The sequence below is a fragment of the Periophthalmus magnuspinnatus genome, chromosome 4 (assembly GCF_009829125.3).
Source record: "Periophthalmus magnuspinnatus isolate fPerMag1 chromosome 4, fPerMag1.2.pri, whole genome shotgun sequence".
NCBI lineage: Eukaryota > Metazoa > Chordata > Actinopteri > Gobiiformes > Gobiidae > Periophthalmus > Periophthalmus magnuspinnatus.
Genome location: NC_047129.1, coordinates 22388621 through 22406943, shown reverse-complemented (window position 1 = coordinate 22406943; position 18323 = coordinate 22388621). Strand labels below are relative to the sequence as shown.

Genomic DNA, 18323 nt, shown 5'->3' with positions numbered 1-18323 from the left:
GGTCTCCATGAAAATAGCTTAAAGTCAAACTGGTCTAATCTGTGGAGAGGCGAGCCCACTCACTGTAAGAATCCATGTTTTTCCATTTATTTTTTATAAGCTACAAAACCACCAATTGAATAAACAGAACATGTATTTTTAGTTTAGTTTAATGCCATACTGTGGAACATTCCAGGCAAAGGCATAAATCTTTACCCCACAAACCTGAGCGCCATAACCTCAGAACGACTGTCACTTTCAGACAACCTACAAGCACACGTGACCTTTGATCTTTACAGAGAGACGAGGAGAGGCAGATTTACGACTCAACCAGACGTAAACATGTCTACACCAAGAGAGGAGGTCTTCATCTGGACTGAACCAGGACTGAACCAGGACTGAAGCAGTACAAAAACAGGACTAAACCAGGGCTAAAACAAAAATAAAACAGGACTTAAACAGGACTGAACCAGGACTAAAACAGGATGAAACCAACAAAACAAACATCTTCAAATATGCATATGTAATAAACACACTGCGCTCCACCTGACTTCCTCGTTCACTCTCTCGATGCCAAGCCCACATGGCCATATAAAGAAGTTCAGAGGGCATTTCTTACTAAATACATTTTTTTTGGTAAATGAAATGTAAATGAGCATGGTGGTGTTCGTAACTGGAGGTTGGTGTATTAGGCACAGACATTTTGGCTGCTTAAGAGTTTTCTCAGCATCTTCTTATAGGCTGATTGCACATCATGCAGCTCCACTGTGCATGAAAAAAAATCACTCTGCACAAACTACATTTTTATCAGATTACTTATAATAGATGTTTTTTATAGTTGTTGCTTTGATAGTTGGGTTCAATACACTGTTAAATTTTACTTTATGTCACTGAAACACAGTGATGAACATGTGTAAACTTAATTGACATTTTGGATTTTTGGGGGGAATTTTCAGTGTTGATGACATAAGTAGAGGCATTTTGTTCAACAGCTCACCACTACTTGCAATTCTGTACTTGTCCTCTCAACGTTTTTCCACAATATGCCACTTCACTGATGTAAAACTATGATACACATTTAAACAAGCCAAGTCATAATTAAAAGAAACATGAAAAGCTGTCATATGCACTTTAAACCCTTTGCTACCCTATCTTTTGTTGTTGTAATCCTTCTAAGCTCCTCCTTGGGTCCAGGCAGGTCTCCGGTCTCAGGTGTGCAGGTGGGGGGAGGGCGGGTCTCTGGGTCTTTGTCTGGTCTTTGTTTGGGCCTTGGTCTAGTCCTGGTCGGGTTCTGCGGCCTGGGATCGGTTTGATCAGATAGTATTGTTGGGGCGGTGTAGTCCTTGTCGTTAGCGTGTTCAGACAGGAGTGCTTTGTCCTGGAGCTGTAGGGGGCAGATAGAGTTACACAGGGACTGGTGGGAAAGTCTGCTCCCAACACAACCATAGAATGTAATGACAGAAAAAGTAAAAGTACTAATAAGGCAGGGCTGTCAAAAGTATCAAAAGTCAGATAATCAATACTAAAACTAGTGTCGAAACTAGATACTCATTTGAGCAGGTATCAATACTAAAAAATCATTCACAGGACAGAAATGAATCTTTCCTGAACAGCTTTAGAATGATCTTGAGCTGTAGCAGAACAAGTATAAGACACATAGACTAGTACACACCCATGGACCACTATGGAACCTACCTGGACGACTGAGGGATTACACAGATATACGACCACATGGTTATATAAACACAGTACTATTTAATATTGAAAATCACATTCTATTGTGTAAAGATACTAGATACTATAGATTCTCTTTTACTTTGATACTTGGGTATATTGTCTGTGTAATTCAGAATGAAAGATTTTGGATTTAAATTCCGTAAACATCATCTATCTGTTTCCAGATAGACTTGGTAAATGGTCACATATTTATATATAGCACTTTTCCACCTTCAGGGCAATGCTTTACATCAAGGAACCCCTCACCCATTCACACGCGCCCCCCCCCCCCCCCACACACACACACACACCAGTGATGTTTATGTCGAGAGCGGGATTCTAACTCCCAACTTTGGGTCAGTGGACAAACTCTACCAACTGAGCTACTGTCATCCTCATGCTCAAATGAAATATATCTTTTACGGTAAACTAGAGCTTTTACTGTAGTAATTGCAATGCTGATTTATTCTGAGTTACAAAAACATTGGACATGATGGACAAGTTGTTTATGTGTAATTTGGTGGTTTTGTTCTCAAGACAATGATCCAATCAGACAGCAGAATGCGCCTCACATGAGTCTCTCATTTGTGTTGCCACTGCAATGCAGAAATCCATTTGGATTAAACCTAAAAGGACTCTCTCTGATCTGATTCATCACTGCCTAAACCTCAGCAGCCAATCATGAATCAGTGCTAGTGCAGCCTCTGCAGCTCAGTGAGGGAATTCTGGAGGTTCTAAGGTTAAACATGAGGCATGACCTGTACTGAGGATGAGAAAAACGTGCATGTGTCTCTATCTGCAGGTCAAGACTCCCATCTGGCAACCAAGGTTCAGTTTGAACTTTATTAAAACAGTAAGAGCCCAGGCTACATATATTTCCTTTGTGTAACATTTTACAGTAAAAATTGTTTATAAATCACATGTTAAAAACAAATGTCCCAGACCAACTCATAGGCCACTATTTTGCAAATTAACCCAGGATTACACCAGATGCCCTGCACATCTCACCTTTTCAATGGTATGTTCACTGTCCAGGTCAGACCACACTAGAGGCCCCTGTCTGATGAATGATCCAAGCATTACTCCAGATGCCCTCCCCTCCACAGTGCGTTCACTGTCCTCATCAGACCACCCCGCACTGTCTTCAGAGAGCGGGGGAAACCTGAGCACCTGTCTGTCGGAGGCTCTTTCATGTTACAGAAATGGAGGGACTGGACTAAACCTGGGACTAAAGATCTGTGCCCAAAGGGAAATATGGATGTGCATAGGGTCTGCGGATGTAAAGGCCATTTTGTTTTCATTTTGAAATGGGAAATACAAAAACACAAAAAACCTGTCTCCAAAAAAAAATAAAAAGTCTCCCAAAGTGATCTTTAAAAACATAAAACACAGGACAGTCCATTTGAATTGGTTTGCAGTGGTTCAAAGTTATTCCTCACTTACCTTATGCATTCTCAACGTCAAAATTATTCTCCATGATGAGTTTATAAGCTCTTTTCGCAACAGAGCAGAGTTTTGCTGTCACTGTAATGCTAATGACAACACTGTACCACCTGATTCTCGGACAATAAAAAACAAAAGTTTAAACTGAAATAACAAACCATTTTAATAGTTTTTTTCAAGTGTGTTGGCCACCTGCTTGTTTCTATGGTTATGTGTTACTTATAAGTCAGATCACTGTAAGCCCACTCACAGTAAGCATGTTTTCAAGTTAATATTGAACAACAACAAACAGAAGTTGAATGAACGCAAGCTAGATATGTTTAAGGCCATACTGTGGAACATTTTAAGAAAAGCAATGACCTTTCAATGGACAAACTGTGACATAGTGCAGCTTTAAATCCAAACCTGGATAAAGTTATATTAGGCTGAATAAGAACTTCAAAGGGGCAATACCTGATTTTTACTTTCTTAAAAAAATTGCAAAACAGAATTAGTTTGTCTTAAGTTATTCCTCACTTACCTGCATTTTCAACATTCTCAATTTAGCATTCTAATTACTCACTGTGATGAGTTTAGAAGCACTTTTTCTGATTATTTGATGGTAAAACACAGTTAGAATTATAGTTAGATGCAGACAGCAGACAGCAGTACTATTTTTCTACACTGGCAAAAAACAAATTTGACTTTAATACATGAAAGAAATGAGGTACTGCCACTTTAAGATTAAAGATTCAGAGACAGAAAAATATAATAAAGATATAAAAATACAAAATAAATGATTTGAATTAAAGAGTATTACACTTCTATCTGGTATTAACTCCTAAAACATAACATATTTAGATCTCCATGTTACCATTTATTGTTTTGAAAATGCTATATTCACCAAATACAATATATTAACATGTTTTATAAGTTTCAGTTGTTTTTTTTTTGTTATGCCTCCCCTCACAGCACAATCACCATGCATCCTGCTAATGAAACTATTGTGCATCACATCAGTCTTTTGAAGTTAGTGTATTGTTTTGCATCGTGCTTTTTTACATTTATGAAAAATTGTTGTGCAGGAGCATGGGTGACGTAGGCTTGTGGGCTGAGCATTGGCTTGAATCGCACAGTTAACCGTAAGGGTTTGAATAGGGCCCTATTACTTCACCATGCATGGATGACATTTAAAACCTCTTCAGGCATGTTTTCGATAAGGGAACAATGTTATAACATGGCAGAAAGCTGCAAAAAGTTGATTTTGCATAGAAAAAATAAATAAAATTAAACATTTTTGATAGTTCAATTTCTTCAACATTTCATGCCACTGCTCATTCTGCATTGGTACATTGTGTACATTGTGGGCCACATCTTTACATTGCCTCCTGCTATACTTCATGTAGATCACATTAAGTTCCTAAATGTCTAAAATGGATCCTAAATGTCTAAAATGGCCGCTAACCCTGATTTAGCGTTCCCCACATCTGCTGTGTGTGAGCCCGGCCCAGTCTAATGCAGCTCTAATGCTGAGTAATGATGATAAAGGTTTGTCTGCCGGTGACGCTGTGTTCTCTCACCCGCGTGGGGGACAGCGAACGCTCCATTATCCCAATGAGGAGTGGCCCTGAATGCAGCAGTGTAACCGTGTTAGCGAGCACTCAGCTAAACGTGTTAAGAGACGAGAGGCCGGATCGGGTTCAGGGGGAGGGCGCACAGGTGTCAGCAGATTCCCCACGCGCTCATATTTTAAAACTTTGATTTGGTTATTGGGGTTTAAAGGACACATGCAATGCTAAATTGACTTTTTGGAGCTTTTAACCATGTTGTAATGTTTCCTTTGATGAGGGAGCAGAAAGTCATTGATTAAAGAGGGGGTATTTTACTTCTATGGGGTATTAACTGCTAACACATAACATTTTTAGATCATCATGTTACCCTTTATTGTTTTTGAAAAGACTATATTCACCAAAACAACGTATTAACATGTTTTAGAAGTTTATGGTTAGTTCTGAGACTCTGCCCAATGCTCAGACCACGAGCCTACGTCACTCACACAATAATTTTCCATAAATGTGTAAAAGCATGATACAAAACCGTAGACAACAACTTCACAAACCTGATGCAATATACATTAGTTTCCACTGATGTGTTGTGATGGCGCTCTGATAGGGAGGGACTTAAAAACATAAGTGACTTATAAAACATGTTAATACCTTGTTTTTGGAGAATATTCCATTTTAAAAACAATAAAAGGTAACATGGTGATCTAAATATGTTATGTGTTAGCAGTTAATACCTATAGAAGTGTGGTACATGGGTGACATAGGCTTTAGGCTGAGCATTGTACAGAATTTTCCAGCTAACCATAAGAAGGGTTCAAATAGTAGATAGAGAGATTGCTAAATTACTCAAACATGCACGGATGACATCTAAAACCTCTTCAGGCATCCAAAAAGTTGATTTTGCATAATCCCCCCTCTTTAATACTGTTTTTCTTTCTCTGAGCCTCATCTCGATGTTGTATTTAGAGTGATGCATGTTTGAGATATTTTTATTTTCCTGCATTTAAAACGTCATTGCTCTGAAAATTCTCATTTTTCCCCACCTGCTCTGTACTTACTTTGCACTTTTTTTTTTATATATCAGTGATTCATGCTGGATTCAGTAGCATCAAATATAGCAGTTTTGGCACAAATGAAAACAAAACAAAAAACATTGGTGCTAACGCTCTACCACAATGTCTCTCAAACATTTCACACCAAGTACCACCAAAGAAAAGATTAGTGTTTACGAGTACCATCCGATCTAAATCAAGTATTTAACAGGACTATTCTGAGAAATGATCCAAAGGAGGACAAAAAGTGGATAAAATGAACTCGAAATGAGGCAAACCCACAAACTAAAGAGCTGTCCAAGTACCACCTGATGGAGCTTCAGTGTTTTAATGTGACACGTACCACAGTTTGAGAAACATCTACCATTCTAATAAAATATCTTGATTTTTTTTTTTTCTTTTTTTCTGTGTTGTTTTTTTTATTTTATTTTTTATAATTATCAAAAAACATACACTACCAGTTAAATGTTTGGACACACTTTTTGATTTAATTATGCTTTTCTATGTTTACTACTTTGTATATTTTAGATACATCCAGAAGACATCAAATATATGAAGCTATATATATTGAAAAAAGTTAAATAATTCAACTAAATATATATATATTTTTTATGTATTTTAGATTCAGGGTCAGGGTCAAGGAATGTGAGGAATAACTTTTGCCCTCTGCAAACAATTTAATATGAACTAGTTTTGTTTTTTATGTTTTTTAAGACGGTAAAAAAAGGTATAGCGCCCAGTAATTTGGTGAAGTTTTAAGCCGTGAAAAAAAAACAAAAAACTGCAGGTGCTTTGATGAGGAAACTACAAGCAAAAGTCAGTTTAGAAAATACAGACGCCTTAAAACGTCTCATCAAACCATCCCAACAGCTTCCAAAATGCTACTGTCGCTAATTAGCTAGCACTTATCTCACATGCATGTTATTCTGCACCAACCCAAACCAATATTAACTTTGTCATTTTCACTTAGTTTTCTCATTTGTTGTGAGTAAACAATATTTTAATTTCATCAGAGTAAATACTACCTTCTCCTGTAAGTAATTAAGCCGGAGGAAAGCGACCAATCACGGCGCAGGCAGGTCAGACTCGTTAGCACGCCAAAATAATCCCTCGTGATTGGCCAGGTCGTGAATAACCTCTTCTGATTGGCTGCTCTGTGGTCCTCTCATGAATATTCAAAACGGTTAACGAGGAGTTTGCACTGATTAACGAACGGCACCAAATTAAGACGCGTTACGGAGAATTTCAATGTAGAAATGAAACAACGTGGTCCAAAACAGCTTTGTAGAGTAGTGGTAGTAGTAGTGGTAGTAGTAGTAGTAGTAGTAGTGGTAGTAGTAGAAGTCCATTTCCCACAACATTGACATATATCCGTGTAACATTTGTTTGTCTTGGTTTGGTCCTGGTTTAGTTCTAGTTTAGTCCTGGTTTAGTGTGGGTTTAGTCCTTGTTTGGGTTTAGTCTTGTTATAGTCCTGTTTACTATGGGTTTTGTCCTGGTTTGGTCCTGGTCTTGATTTGGTCTTTGTTTGATCTTGGTTCATTTCTGGTTTGGTTTTGGTTTGGTCTTAATTTGGTCTTGTTTTGGTTCTAGCATGGTCCTAGTTTAGTATGGGTTTAGTTCTAGTTTAGTCCTGGTTTAGTGTGGGTTAAGTCCTGGTTTGAGTTTAGTCTTGTTTTAGTCCTGGTTTACTATGGGTTTTGTCCTGGTTTGGTCCTGGTATAGTATGTGTTTATTCCTGGTCTTGGTTTGATCCTGATTTGGTCCTAGTTTAGTCCCAGTTTGGTCCAGCTTTAGTCCTAGTTTCCGTGCTGGTTTAGTCCTGGTTTAGTGCAGGTTTATTCCTGGTTTGGTTCTGGTTTGATTTTTAGTTTTTTTCTTGTTTTGCTTCTGGCATAGTCCTAGTTTAGTATGGGTTTAGTCCTTGTTTAGGTTTAGTCTTGTTTTAGTCCTGTTCACTATGGGTTTTGTCCTGGTTTGGTCCTGGTATAGTATGGGTGTTATTCCTGGTCTTGGTTTGGTCTTGGTTTGATCCTGGTTTGTAGTATGAGTTTAGTTCTAGTATGGAACAGTAGTCCTGCTTTGGTCCTGCTTTAATCCTGTTTTAGTCCTGGTTTAGTCCTGGTTTAGTTCTGGTTTAGTCCTGGTTTAGTTCTGGTTTAGTCCTGGTTTAATCCATGCTTGGTCTGGTCACCTGTAGAATGTATCATAGAGTGAAGGAAAAGGAAAGTATAAACCTCACCAAGTACCTGATTTTGTCTTAAAAACATGAAAAACAGAACTAGTTCATTATAAACTGATTGCAGTCCAAAGGTTTTCCTCACTTGCATTCCGAACCTCCTAATTATTCACAGCAATGAGTTTATAAGCACTTTTCTCAACTTTCAGAGATCAGAGTGGAGTTTTGCTGTGATGATGAAGCTAACAGGTTCTTCCGTCTTATCGGACAATAAAACTATGTATAATTAGATGCAGATAATCCACAACGGACATATTTTGACCCCAAGAGCTGTACTGCAATATATCTGTACTGAGGTAGATTTTGCTGAAATACATGGGGGAAAATCAGGCGCAGGCACTTTGACAAATGGGACAAATTTTAGTGAAAAGAGTAGTCTAGCCCATCTTATGCACTAAACATCGAGGTGAAGTTGAAACTCTCAGTTCCTCTTTGGCTCCCTGCGGTCTGATGTCAGTGGAGCGCTTGTTTCCCAGTGGTACTCCTAGACGGGTGGGTACTCTCGTGGGTGTGTTTGTGAGCTAAAGAGCACCCTGAGGTCTCATTAGCGGAGCCTGTGGAGGTCTGAATCACCACGGGACTCAGAACTGTTACAACACAAGAAGAAACATAGTGCTGCAGAGATAGATAATGCGGATAATCTACAATATCACTCAAGAAAAGAAGAGTTTTTTGGGGGGTTTTTTAATAACTATTTTTTGTTTTGCATTTATTTTAGGGCTGCAACAATTCGATTACTGAAATAGTTGTCAACTATTCCAGTAATCATAATAATAATAATCGTTAACTGGTCTATACACAGGCTCCAAAACATGTCATGATCTGAGAGAAGAGGTTTATGACTCAAACAGATTACACGAAAATATGTAAATGTAGTGTGTTTGATGAAAACACTCTCTAAATCTGTTCCACCAGGATGTCCTCAAGTGGCTTCGCTTCAGCTTTACTCTTTAGCTCTATCTGGGTACAGTTTAGGACAAATCTCAAGGGCCTTTTGTGATTTAAACAACTAATCGCTTAATCAAAGGAGTAATTGTTAGATGAATCGTTTCGCAAAATAATCGTTAGTTGCAGCCTGACATTTATTTATCACTCATGAAAGAAGAAACATGCTTGTCAGTTTCAAATGCGGCAATGTATTCCTTTGATTTGCAGGGCAGCCAGTCCTTACATTCTGTTAGGATCTGCTAATTTGTATCACATGTCTCTCAAATTTGGACGACATCTCCTCTCCAAAATTCTCATATAACGTTGAACAAAAATCTATTACTTCTTTTACCTGAGCTAAATAATAGTTTGGTGCTTCGACTGTTGATTTTACAGATATATGTGCTGTTTCTCTGTCCTCTGCGTTGTCCCCCCCCCCCCCCCCCCCCCCCCCCCCCCCCCTCACACCCTTTTGAAAAAATAAGCCGCCATGTTTCTTTTTACCCAAACGGAGCATGTGTGATTGGTTAATCTATCTGTCAATCACACCCTCTGAAATCGAGGAGACAGGATACGATCCCAGACCGACTTGTCTTTCTAAAGTTTTGCCAAAGCGCGTGGTTCTGGCTGGACTTTTGGTGCATGTTTAGTCACTTCCCAACACTGTGCATTTGTACCACAGACTGTATATATAAATGGACATAGCTAACCTGCTAGCTGCCACGTTCCAAATAGGAAGTGAGCATGAGCGCGCTGCTGGATCCACCAATTCCGGCTTTTTTATTTTGCCCGTAAATCAACTTCTGAACATTAATAACAGACCCATCCGGTGCCTGCTTTCCCCGAAGTCGCTCCCACCAGTGTTAGAATCAGGTTTGATTGACAGTGTTGCTAAACTCTACTGGTTTAGTAAGGAGCGATGATACTCCTGGAATTCCAAATATGGACTTCGGCTCCAAATTCGGCCCTATACCCGCTAACCTCGATGAGCTTCATTTGGTCAGAGCAGAACGCTATGGCTGACGTCACGCTTCCTCAGTCCACTTCTTTATACAGTCTATACAGTAACTCTCTCTCGGACCACCCCCCTCTGGTCTGTGATTGTGTTTAGATTGGCCCAGCGCTCGCAGCAGCACATGTGGAAGTGCTCCTTCACTCTGATGAATCCTGCTCTCACACGCACAGGCTCTTCTTACACTCATTTATTCTGTTCTGCATTTCAACTAAACTCATCACACTGTGTTACAATGAGAGACAATGAGAGACTGGGGTTTGCAGTGTTCCAAAGTTATTTCTCACTTACCTTATGCTTTCGGAGGAGCCTAATATTCACCATGAAGCGCTTTTCACAACTGAGAGACCAGAGCGGAGTTTTGCCCTGATTCTAACGACAGCTAGCATCCTAACATCATACATCCTGATTATCAGACAATAAAACGATTTATAATTAGAGGCAGACTGTACGCAGCTCACTTATTTCAACGAGAGCTGCTTATACAATATATCTGTACTGGGACAAGACCCATTTTGCTCAAATAAAAAATTGCGTACAGGCCAAAGGAAGGTAGAGAACCCAAAATTGTACTCAAGTTAGAATATAAAATAATATTACCTAAGTTAAGAACAAAGTGGTCCAACAAATTACTCAAGTAAGAGTAAAATAGTATTTGGAAAAAGTAGTACTCAAGTAAGAGAAACCTAAAAAGTAACATCTGATTTATAATTTGAAGTAAATGTAATGTGAAGGGCAAAACATTAAATAATGCACAAAATCTGGTATTTTCAAAGGATAGACACAATAAATCATATCTGAAGGAGCTGCAAGAAACACAAATGTTCAAATCATTTCATATTGTCAACATAGAGCTCAAGTTACTTTAGTCTTATAGTGGGAAGAGGAACCACGACTTTTACTCAAGAGTACTGTTATGTCAATGAAAATATTATTCAAGTAGGAGTAAAAGTTAAAAAAGATAGAAAAGTACAATTTTACAAGTTATTTAAGTAAATGTAGCTGGGTAAATATAACTGACCATCCATCTCTAGGACAAAGCCTTTAACTCAAAATGAATAAATAGTTTATTAAAAATGATTCAGTCTTAGTAAATACTTAATAACAAAGATTAGAGTTCGGAGGGAGTTAGGAGTTGCTAAGTCTGAATTTGTATTCTAAATAAACTATTTATTCATAGTCAATTAAATCTTAGGTTTATATAACTCCAAAATACACTATGAGTCAAAAATTTGGACACACCCTCCCATTCGGTGTTTGTTTGTGTCTTTTTTTCTTTTTTTTTTTTGTTTATATTTACTACTTACTAAGACATCAACTATATGAAGCAAAATATATGGAATTATGTAGCTAAGAAATTCAAATAGTCAAAGTATCCACCCTTTGCTTTGTGGACAGTGCTGCAAACCCTTCACGGTGTGCCATGTCTGAGTTAAGATGTGCTAAAAGTGCTCAAGAAGTGATCAAAGCAAAGAGTAAGGGCTATTTTAAAAATATAAAACAAGTTCAGAGTTATTTTGGGTGTATTTTTGTTTACTGCATTTCATATGTGTCATCCATAGTTTTGGTGTTTTCAGTGAGAATCTACAATATGAATAATCATGCAAATAAAGAAGAAACATAAATGAAAAAATGTGTCCAAACTTTTGACTGGTAGTTATATACATGGTAGTTCAAGTGTGCTCTGATCCTTTAAGTTTAAAATGTTTTACATTTTTATTCAAACTAACATGAACATTCACACAGGTAGTGGGTCCCTCTTTTCTGCATCACTTGAGGAAAAACTAAAATGCAATTCTGCCCATTGAAACCCACTCAATGTTTAGTACTAGTTTAGTCCTGTCAAGTCCTGGTTTAGTCTTGATTTAGTTCTAGTTTAGTCCTGGTTTAGTTGCATCAAACTGCGACGTGTAGCCGTGCAGGGTGACTGAGATTCTGGGCTCTACAAAAACACATTGAAACTGAAAACTAAATTAAATTGAAGAAAACACAAGTAAGCATATTGTATGTGTCAGTGGACTGGATTTTAATGTATCTTTTAAAAATGATTTTAGTGCCATGTTTTATTTTGATTCTGCATATTTTAATAATAAGTAGATATGTTCAGTTCGACCAATTGAGTCTAATGTTGGCCTTGGTAATTTCGCTCTGTGGTTATTTTGTAGATACAGTTTTTTTCACATTGGGTTCTGCCATATGAATAAATCTTTTTTTTAAAGTCTCAGTTTTGAACAACTCTTTGAAATGAACCGATACAAAAGATTTGGATCCCATGAAAGAGCTGAATGTTGCATTACTAGTAACACTGGTGTTTTACTCCTCTGAGGTCAGTGTCAGACTGTGTCAACTGCAGATATCTGTTTCTTTATTAAAGCACAATAGTGGAACTTTTTAGCTTGGGCCCTCCTCTCATCTGCTGATCCTACACACCTGCGATGTACTGGAGGTTAGCTCTGTGCTGCAGGGCTGCCACCTACTGTCTGCACAGGGTACTGACTCATCTGATCTGAACACACTGATCAGTTTATGTAGTTCTTTAAATACTTTGCAGTTTTTCAAAATGTATAGATTAAAATGTTCATGATCATGGTTTGGTCCTGGTTCGGTCCTGGTTTGTGAAGTAAATGGAACGCAAAAATCATGTGGCTGGGAAGGCTATTTGATCTATTATTTATAATTAACAGATTTTCTATCTTTTTTTTATTTGAAAGTGAGCTGAAAACACAAAATCTCAAGGAAAAAACAAACAAGTTTGCTCCTGGTTTAGTCCTGGTTTAGTCCTGGTTTAGTCCTGGTTTAGTCCTGGTTTAGTCCTGGTTTAGTCCTGGTTTAGTCCTGGTTTAGTCCTGGTTTAGTCCTGGTTTAGTCCTGGTTTAGTCCTGGTTTAGTCCTGGTTTAGTCCTGGTTTAGTCTTGGTTTAGTCTTGGTATAGTCCTGGTTTTGTCCTGGTTTTGTCCTGGTTTAGTCCTTATATAATCCTGGTGTTTTAGTCCTGGTTTGGAAGCGACTTGGAGCATCGAGCAGATCTATAATTTATATTTATACATTTTATATCATTTCTAATAATATACTTTTTTGCTTTGTTTTGTTTTGGGTTTATTTCCAAACTTTTAATTTGAATGTGAGCTGAAAAAAGAACACAAAAGAGCATGCAGAATGGGATCAGGCTCACAGTTCCCATTTCCAACATGTCCAGAAGAATTGACAAAAAGACTGAAATATGAACTAAACTAATACAAGAATCACCTTTCAAAACTTCAGCAGTTAACAATTTTTATGCTGCAAGAATTTTTGGTTTTATTGTGGAAGAAACTGTGGTGCTCAAATCCAGCACTTTGCTAAGTGCATCTATTCAAATTGTGATTTTGGTTTGACTGCGACGTGTCACTAAACACCAAATCAACTTTTTTCACCACAAAACTGTGGATATGGTGTTTTAATAGAATTATTTACTGTCCCTAGTGATTTTTATTTATTATTATTTTTATTTTTTTTGGGCAATTTTAGCTTTCTGGTCCAAAGGCTCCTGTGGTCTCTGTAATTTCAAGTACTATGTGACATCACACAGAACTTCCCTGATTACAGCCAGGTGTTTCTGATTACAAACACCTGGCTGCAGGGGCGGAGTCTGATTAGTGGATACCTATTAGGCCAAACACACTGCCCCTTATACCTCTGACTATGTGCTAACTACTCTGCCACACCTGTCCTACCTCACCCTTGTCTCTTCTCCCACAGGTTCCACAGAGGAGAGTACACGGTGGAGGTGACCATCAACGACTATCTGGACATCTACTGCCCACACTATGAGAGTACCCCGAGTGGAGGAAGTACTCTTGAGAAGTACATACTCTTCATGGTGAACTACGATGGGTACACCACCTGCGACCACAGGAGGAGGGGCTTCAAACGCTGGGAGTGCAACCGGCCCCTGTCCCCCAACGGGCCCCTCAAGTTCAGCGAGAAGTTCCAACTGTTCACACCCTTTAGCCTGGGCTTTGAGTTCAGGCCAGGTCACGAGTACTACTATATCTGTGAGTACTGCTACTACTACTATTACTACCACTATTAACACTGTTTACACCATTCAGTCTGGGCTTTGAGTTCCGGCCAGGCCATGAATACTATTATATCTGTGAGTACTGCTACTAATACTACTACAACTACTACTGCTACTACTACACCCACTACAATGACAGACTAGGCCATGAGTAATACTATATATGTGAGTACTACTACTACTGCTACTACTCCTACTACTACAGACCAGACAAGGGGCACTACTATGTCAATGAGTACTACTGCTATTATTGATATCACTATTACTACTAATACTACTACAGTTTACTTTGTTTATCCTGGACTTTGGTTCAGACCAGCCCATGAGTTCTACTATATCTGTCAGTACTACTACTAAAGAAACTACTAGTACTACTGTTACTACTACTGTTTACCCTGTTTAACCTGGGCATTGAGCTCAGACCAGGCCACGACTCAGTACTTGTACTAAAGTACTACATCAAGCCTGTAAAGTGCATTTCAAGTGCGAGACATTTCTATTGTTCTGGAGTGTTCAGGTCAGCAGAAAAAGCACAAATTTAAAAAAAAATTTCATTTTCTTTTTGTTTTGTCCATATTTTGGCTCTGTCATTGAATGCCTCCCAGAGCCCTGTGTGCACTGTGGTGATTAAGGGTCATTAGAGGCGTTCAGGGCCCAGCGCTAAAAGCTCTTATTAAGCAAACAACATGGAAACAGCGGCTAATGGGCCCACGGGACAGGACTTTGTGTTGTTCTGCTCCAAATTGCAGCCTGTTTTTATTTAGCAATTTGAATCATTTGTGAAAAAACAAAATGTCGGCTAAGTTCCTTATGGTCCTGTTCTCAAATTTTTTCCATGTATTTGAGCAAATTGTGTCTTGCCCCAATACAGATATATTATATAAGCAGCTCAATATGTCCACTGTGTACTGTCTGCATCTAATATTAAAGTTCAATAATCAGGAAGTGTGTTCTGAATCAGGGGTGAAACTCTCAGTTTGGTTTAAGGGGGGACAACAAATCGATGGAAATTAGAACTGTTGAAAAATTTGAAATTAGAAATTAGAAATTAGAGCGTTGTAACGATACTTAATTATATTTTCAACAACTATGTTATTATAACTATAACTTATGACTATGTCTACTAGCAAATATTTGTTATTTGAACAATGAAAAGGTATTCAGTAAACAGTTACATTTATTTACAAATACACTATGTGTGCAACAGCGCAAAATACAATACAGAACACAAAATCCAGTGTCTCCCATTAAAAGAGGAGATTATGGAGGCCTCTATAATCAAGACCTCTCCCCACAGATATTAGTCTAAAAACAAGTTGAACAATGGATGCTTGTTTAACGTTCACAATAACATATAAAAGTAACTATTGTTAAAAAGAACCATATGCAGATTAAATAGAAGCACTACATCTCATTTTTACTCCAACTATTTTCTTGAAATGTAAATGAATGGCAAATACAAATATATTAAATATATACAAATATATTATTCAAGCTTTTAATCACGTTATGACTATAATTCCCTTGATTATGGCCCTTTACATGGACTCATCTGACTGCATCTTTACGCACATGCGCTTCATGGATATATTTACCACACCACATTTACCTGGGAAATACATTTTTACCAGGACACTGGTACTAGACAACTTTACACGCAGACGCTGCAAACTGTGACTGAATGTGGATATTATTAAACACAACACTTTGACTGTGAGACACTGTAAAAGTACCGCACTGGAGACACTGTTTCTTCAACTCTTCCGGTAAGAAAATACACCTCGCTTTTGGCACTTGGCACAGATGCTAAAACCCAATGGTTAAATGCATATGGTAAGTGAGGACACTTGGACACACATTGGGTTTTAACTTTGGACCACTGCAAAACATTTAAAATAAGCAAGTTCAGTTTTTCACATTCTTAACACAGTAAAAATCAGATATAGTGCCTTGAATCGCATATGTGTGGATGAATAATTTTGCAGTTTATTGTTTTAGCTTTGGATAAGAAAGGTGTGGAGTGGGTTTACGTCTTGAATTTCATAACTTCAGATAGATTTCAGAATACTATTTTAGAGGGTCCACAAATTTGCCAATTTAACTGGCAAAAACAACTCCTGTGACAATGAATGAGACCTTTTTTACGTACACTGAAAAAGAAATTTAACTCAATTAATTTATACTGACAGAGAAGACATTGAACTTTGTGCCAGTTTTTGTTTTATGTGGATAGACACAGTAAAAAGGAAAAATCAACCATAAACCAGTCCAAATCTGCATTTTGACCAAACACAAATCCTATCACAGAATTCTGAAGTTCCTTCCATCAGCATATCTCCAGCTAAGGCTGATGGTTCAAATCCAGGTCTCTTCAAGCTCATTCTGTCATTGTGTCACTGGGCAAGACACACATACATCTGCCTGTTTTATCTTGGTGTAATCACATTTTGAACTGGGCTTCACTTTAAATGATTTTCAAGACTTTAATCTTGTGGACAATCAGAGCACAATGGAAAAAAAGATTTCTCTCTGAAATAGTTCTGTTAAACTGTTTTGGGGAAATATTTTTTCCTTTATTTATGACCCAGATCCTGTTAAATGTGTTATTATAACCTTCATAATGACTTACACATTACACCATGAGATCAGACCAGAGACCAGACTGGAGTCCAGACTGGAGTCCAGAGCAGAGTGCAGAACCAAGAACAGACCCGAGACCAGGGACCAGACCAGAAACCAAACTAAAGACCAGACTAGAGACTAGACTCAAGACTAGAGTCCGGACAAGAGACTTGAGACCAGATCAGAGACCAGGCTAGAGACCAGACCAAAGTACTTTAAAGTCCAGACCTTGTCCTCCTGAGCCTGGGTCCTGAAAGTCCCCCGGTCTGGGACCAAACCTGGCAGTGATTTTCTCTAATGGAGGCTCATTTTATTTTGAAAGGCCTGTTTTACTTTGAAGGGCTGTGTCAGGGCGATACAGATTAGACTAATGACTTCTGAACTGAACCGGGGGAGGCTCCAGCTGGACTTCATTATAATATTTTCAGGTTTTGAGTGTTTTTCTTTGTCAAAACTGTTTTGGTTTTTTGGGGGTTTTTTTTACTTGTTTGTGATAAAATATTTGGAGTACAGCAAACTAAAACAAAAAGCAAATGGGTTTTACTTGCGGATAGACCTAGTGATTACAGAGATTTCAACCATAAAACAGGTTAAAATATCTGCTTATTCAACCACATAGAATTCCAACTTGTACTCTATTTTAGTTTTAAAAAATAAGCTCTTTAGAGTGTTGTGTCATGTGAATACATAATATTAAAGGAGGACTATGCACGATTTCTAGTGGGGGGTCCACCACCTAACATTTTTCACACCAGACTGATAAGTATAGTACTACACATTTTTTATCTGTAACGGCTCTCCCTGAAAGCGATCAGGACCCATTCAGATGAATACTTCAAGCTGATTGATCAAAGCGGAACAAGCCAAGAAACCAAACTTTAGTTAAATCCAGTTGAGAGAAACACACGGACGTCTTTCCTGTTCCTGTTTTCTTCAGTTTTCAGACAATCTAAAAACTTCTCAGGCTGGGTTTGCTTCAGTGTGCATTGTGTTACCATGGGAACTGCTGAACCGTCAGTCATAGTAATACATGCAGAACACCCTCAGTGTGAGGTCACTGCAAAGTATCAATGGTCTCTTTTCATTAAAAAAGGCTCAAGTCTGTCAGTTATCATCATTATGTTTTTTTGCGTTCATTAGGGAGTTTCACCTTTGGCTTCTACCCAAATCCATAATCCAAGTTAGTTAATAGGCACATTCCAGAGAAAATAAATATTTCTGAGACAGAATCTCGACCAGAAAAGTTCCCTTTACCACAATGTAATGTTTAAAGCTACAAATTCTATTTTTCATTATTACATAACTAATAACATTTGTGTGTGTTTCTTCAAAGCTTCTCCACACCTGAACCAGGCCGGAAAACCCTGCCTCAAACTCAAGGTCTACGTCAAACCTACAAGTGAGTCCTTCTGTGGTTCTCCTCTAGTCTTTATTTATTTAGCCTTGCTGTAGTCCATATGGTAGGGTAATGTTATCCCAGAGTGGACTTTTGCAGGAACAAGCAGGAGAGCTACCACCCTGGCACTACACAGGGTCAGTAGAGAGAGTAGACTGTTTTAAATATCTGGGGGTGCACATAACTCACGACCTATGCAAATTACATTTTTCCAGGTGATTCTAATGTGAATGGGCTGTTACTCTGGGCTGAAAGAAAATATTTAGGTGAAGAGTTTAAGATTCTGAGGAGGCTGATGGTTCTTCTGCTGCAGAAGAATCAGTTACATCAGTT

The 18323-nt window shown here is 38.3% G+C and overlaps 1 protein-coding gene across 2 annotated transcripts in view; it reads left to right on the top strand.

Moving 5' to 3' along the window:
• The window catches only part of LOC117369880 (ephrin-A2-like), a 92676-nt gene that overhangs the window by 69650 nt on the left and 4703 nt on the right, over window positions 1–18323 (top strand). For both annotated transcript variants that reach the window (XR_008648675.1, XM_033965225.2), the window contains exons 2-3: window positions 13651–13946; window positions 17928–17993. Coding sequence is in view for 1 of the 2 variants with exons in the window: in XM_033965225.2 (XP_033821116.1) it covers window positions 13651–13946; window positions 17928–17993 (362 nt within the window). In the remaining variant the exon portion in view is untranslated. The remainder of the gene's footprint in view (window positions 1–13650; window positions 13947–17927; window positions 17994–18323) is intronic.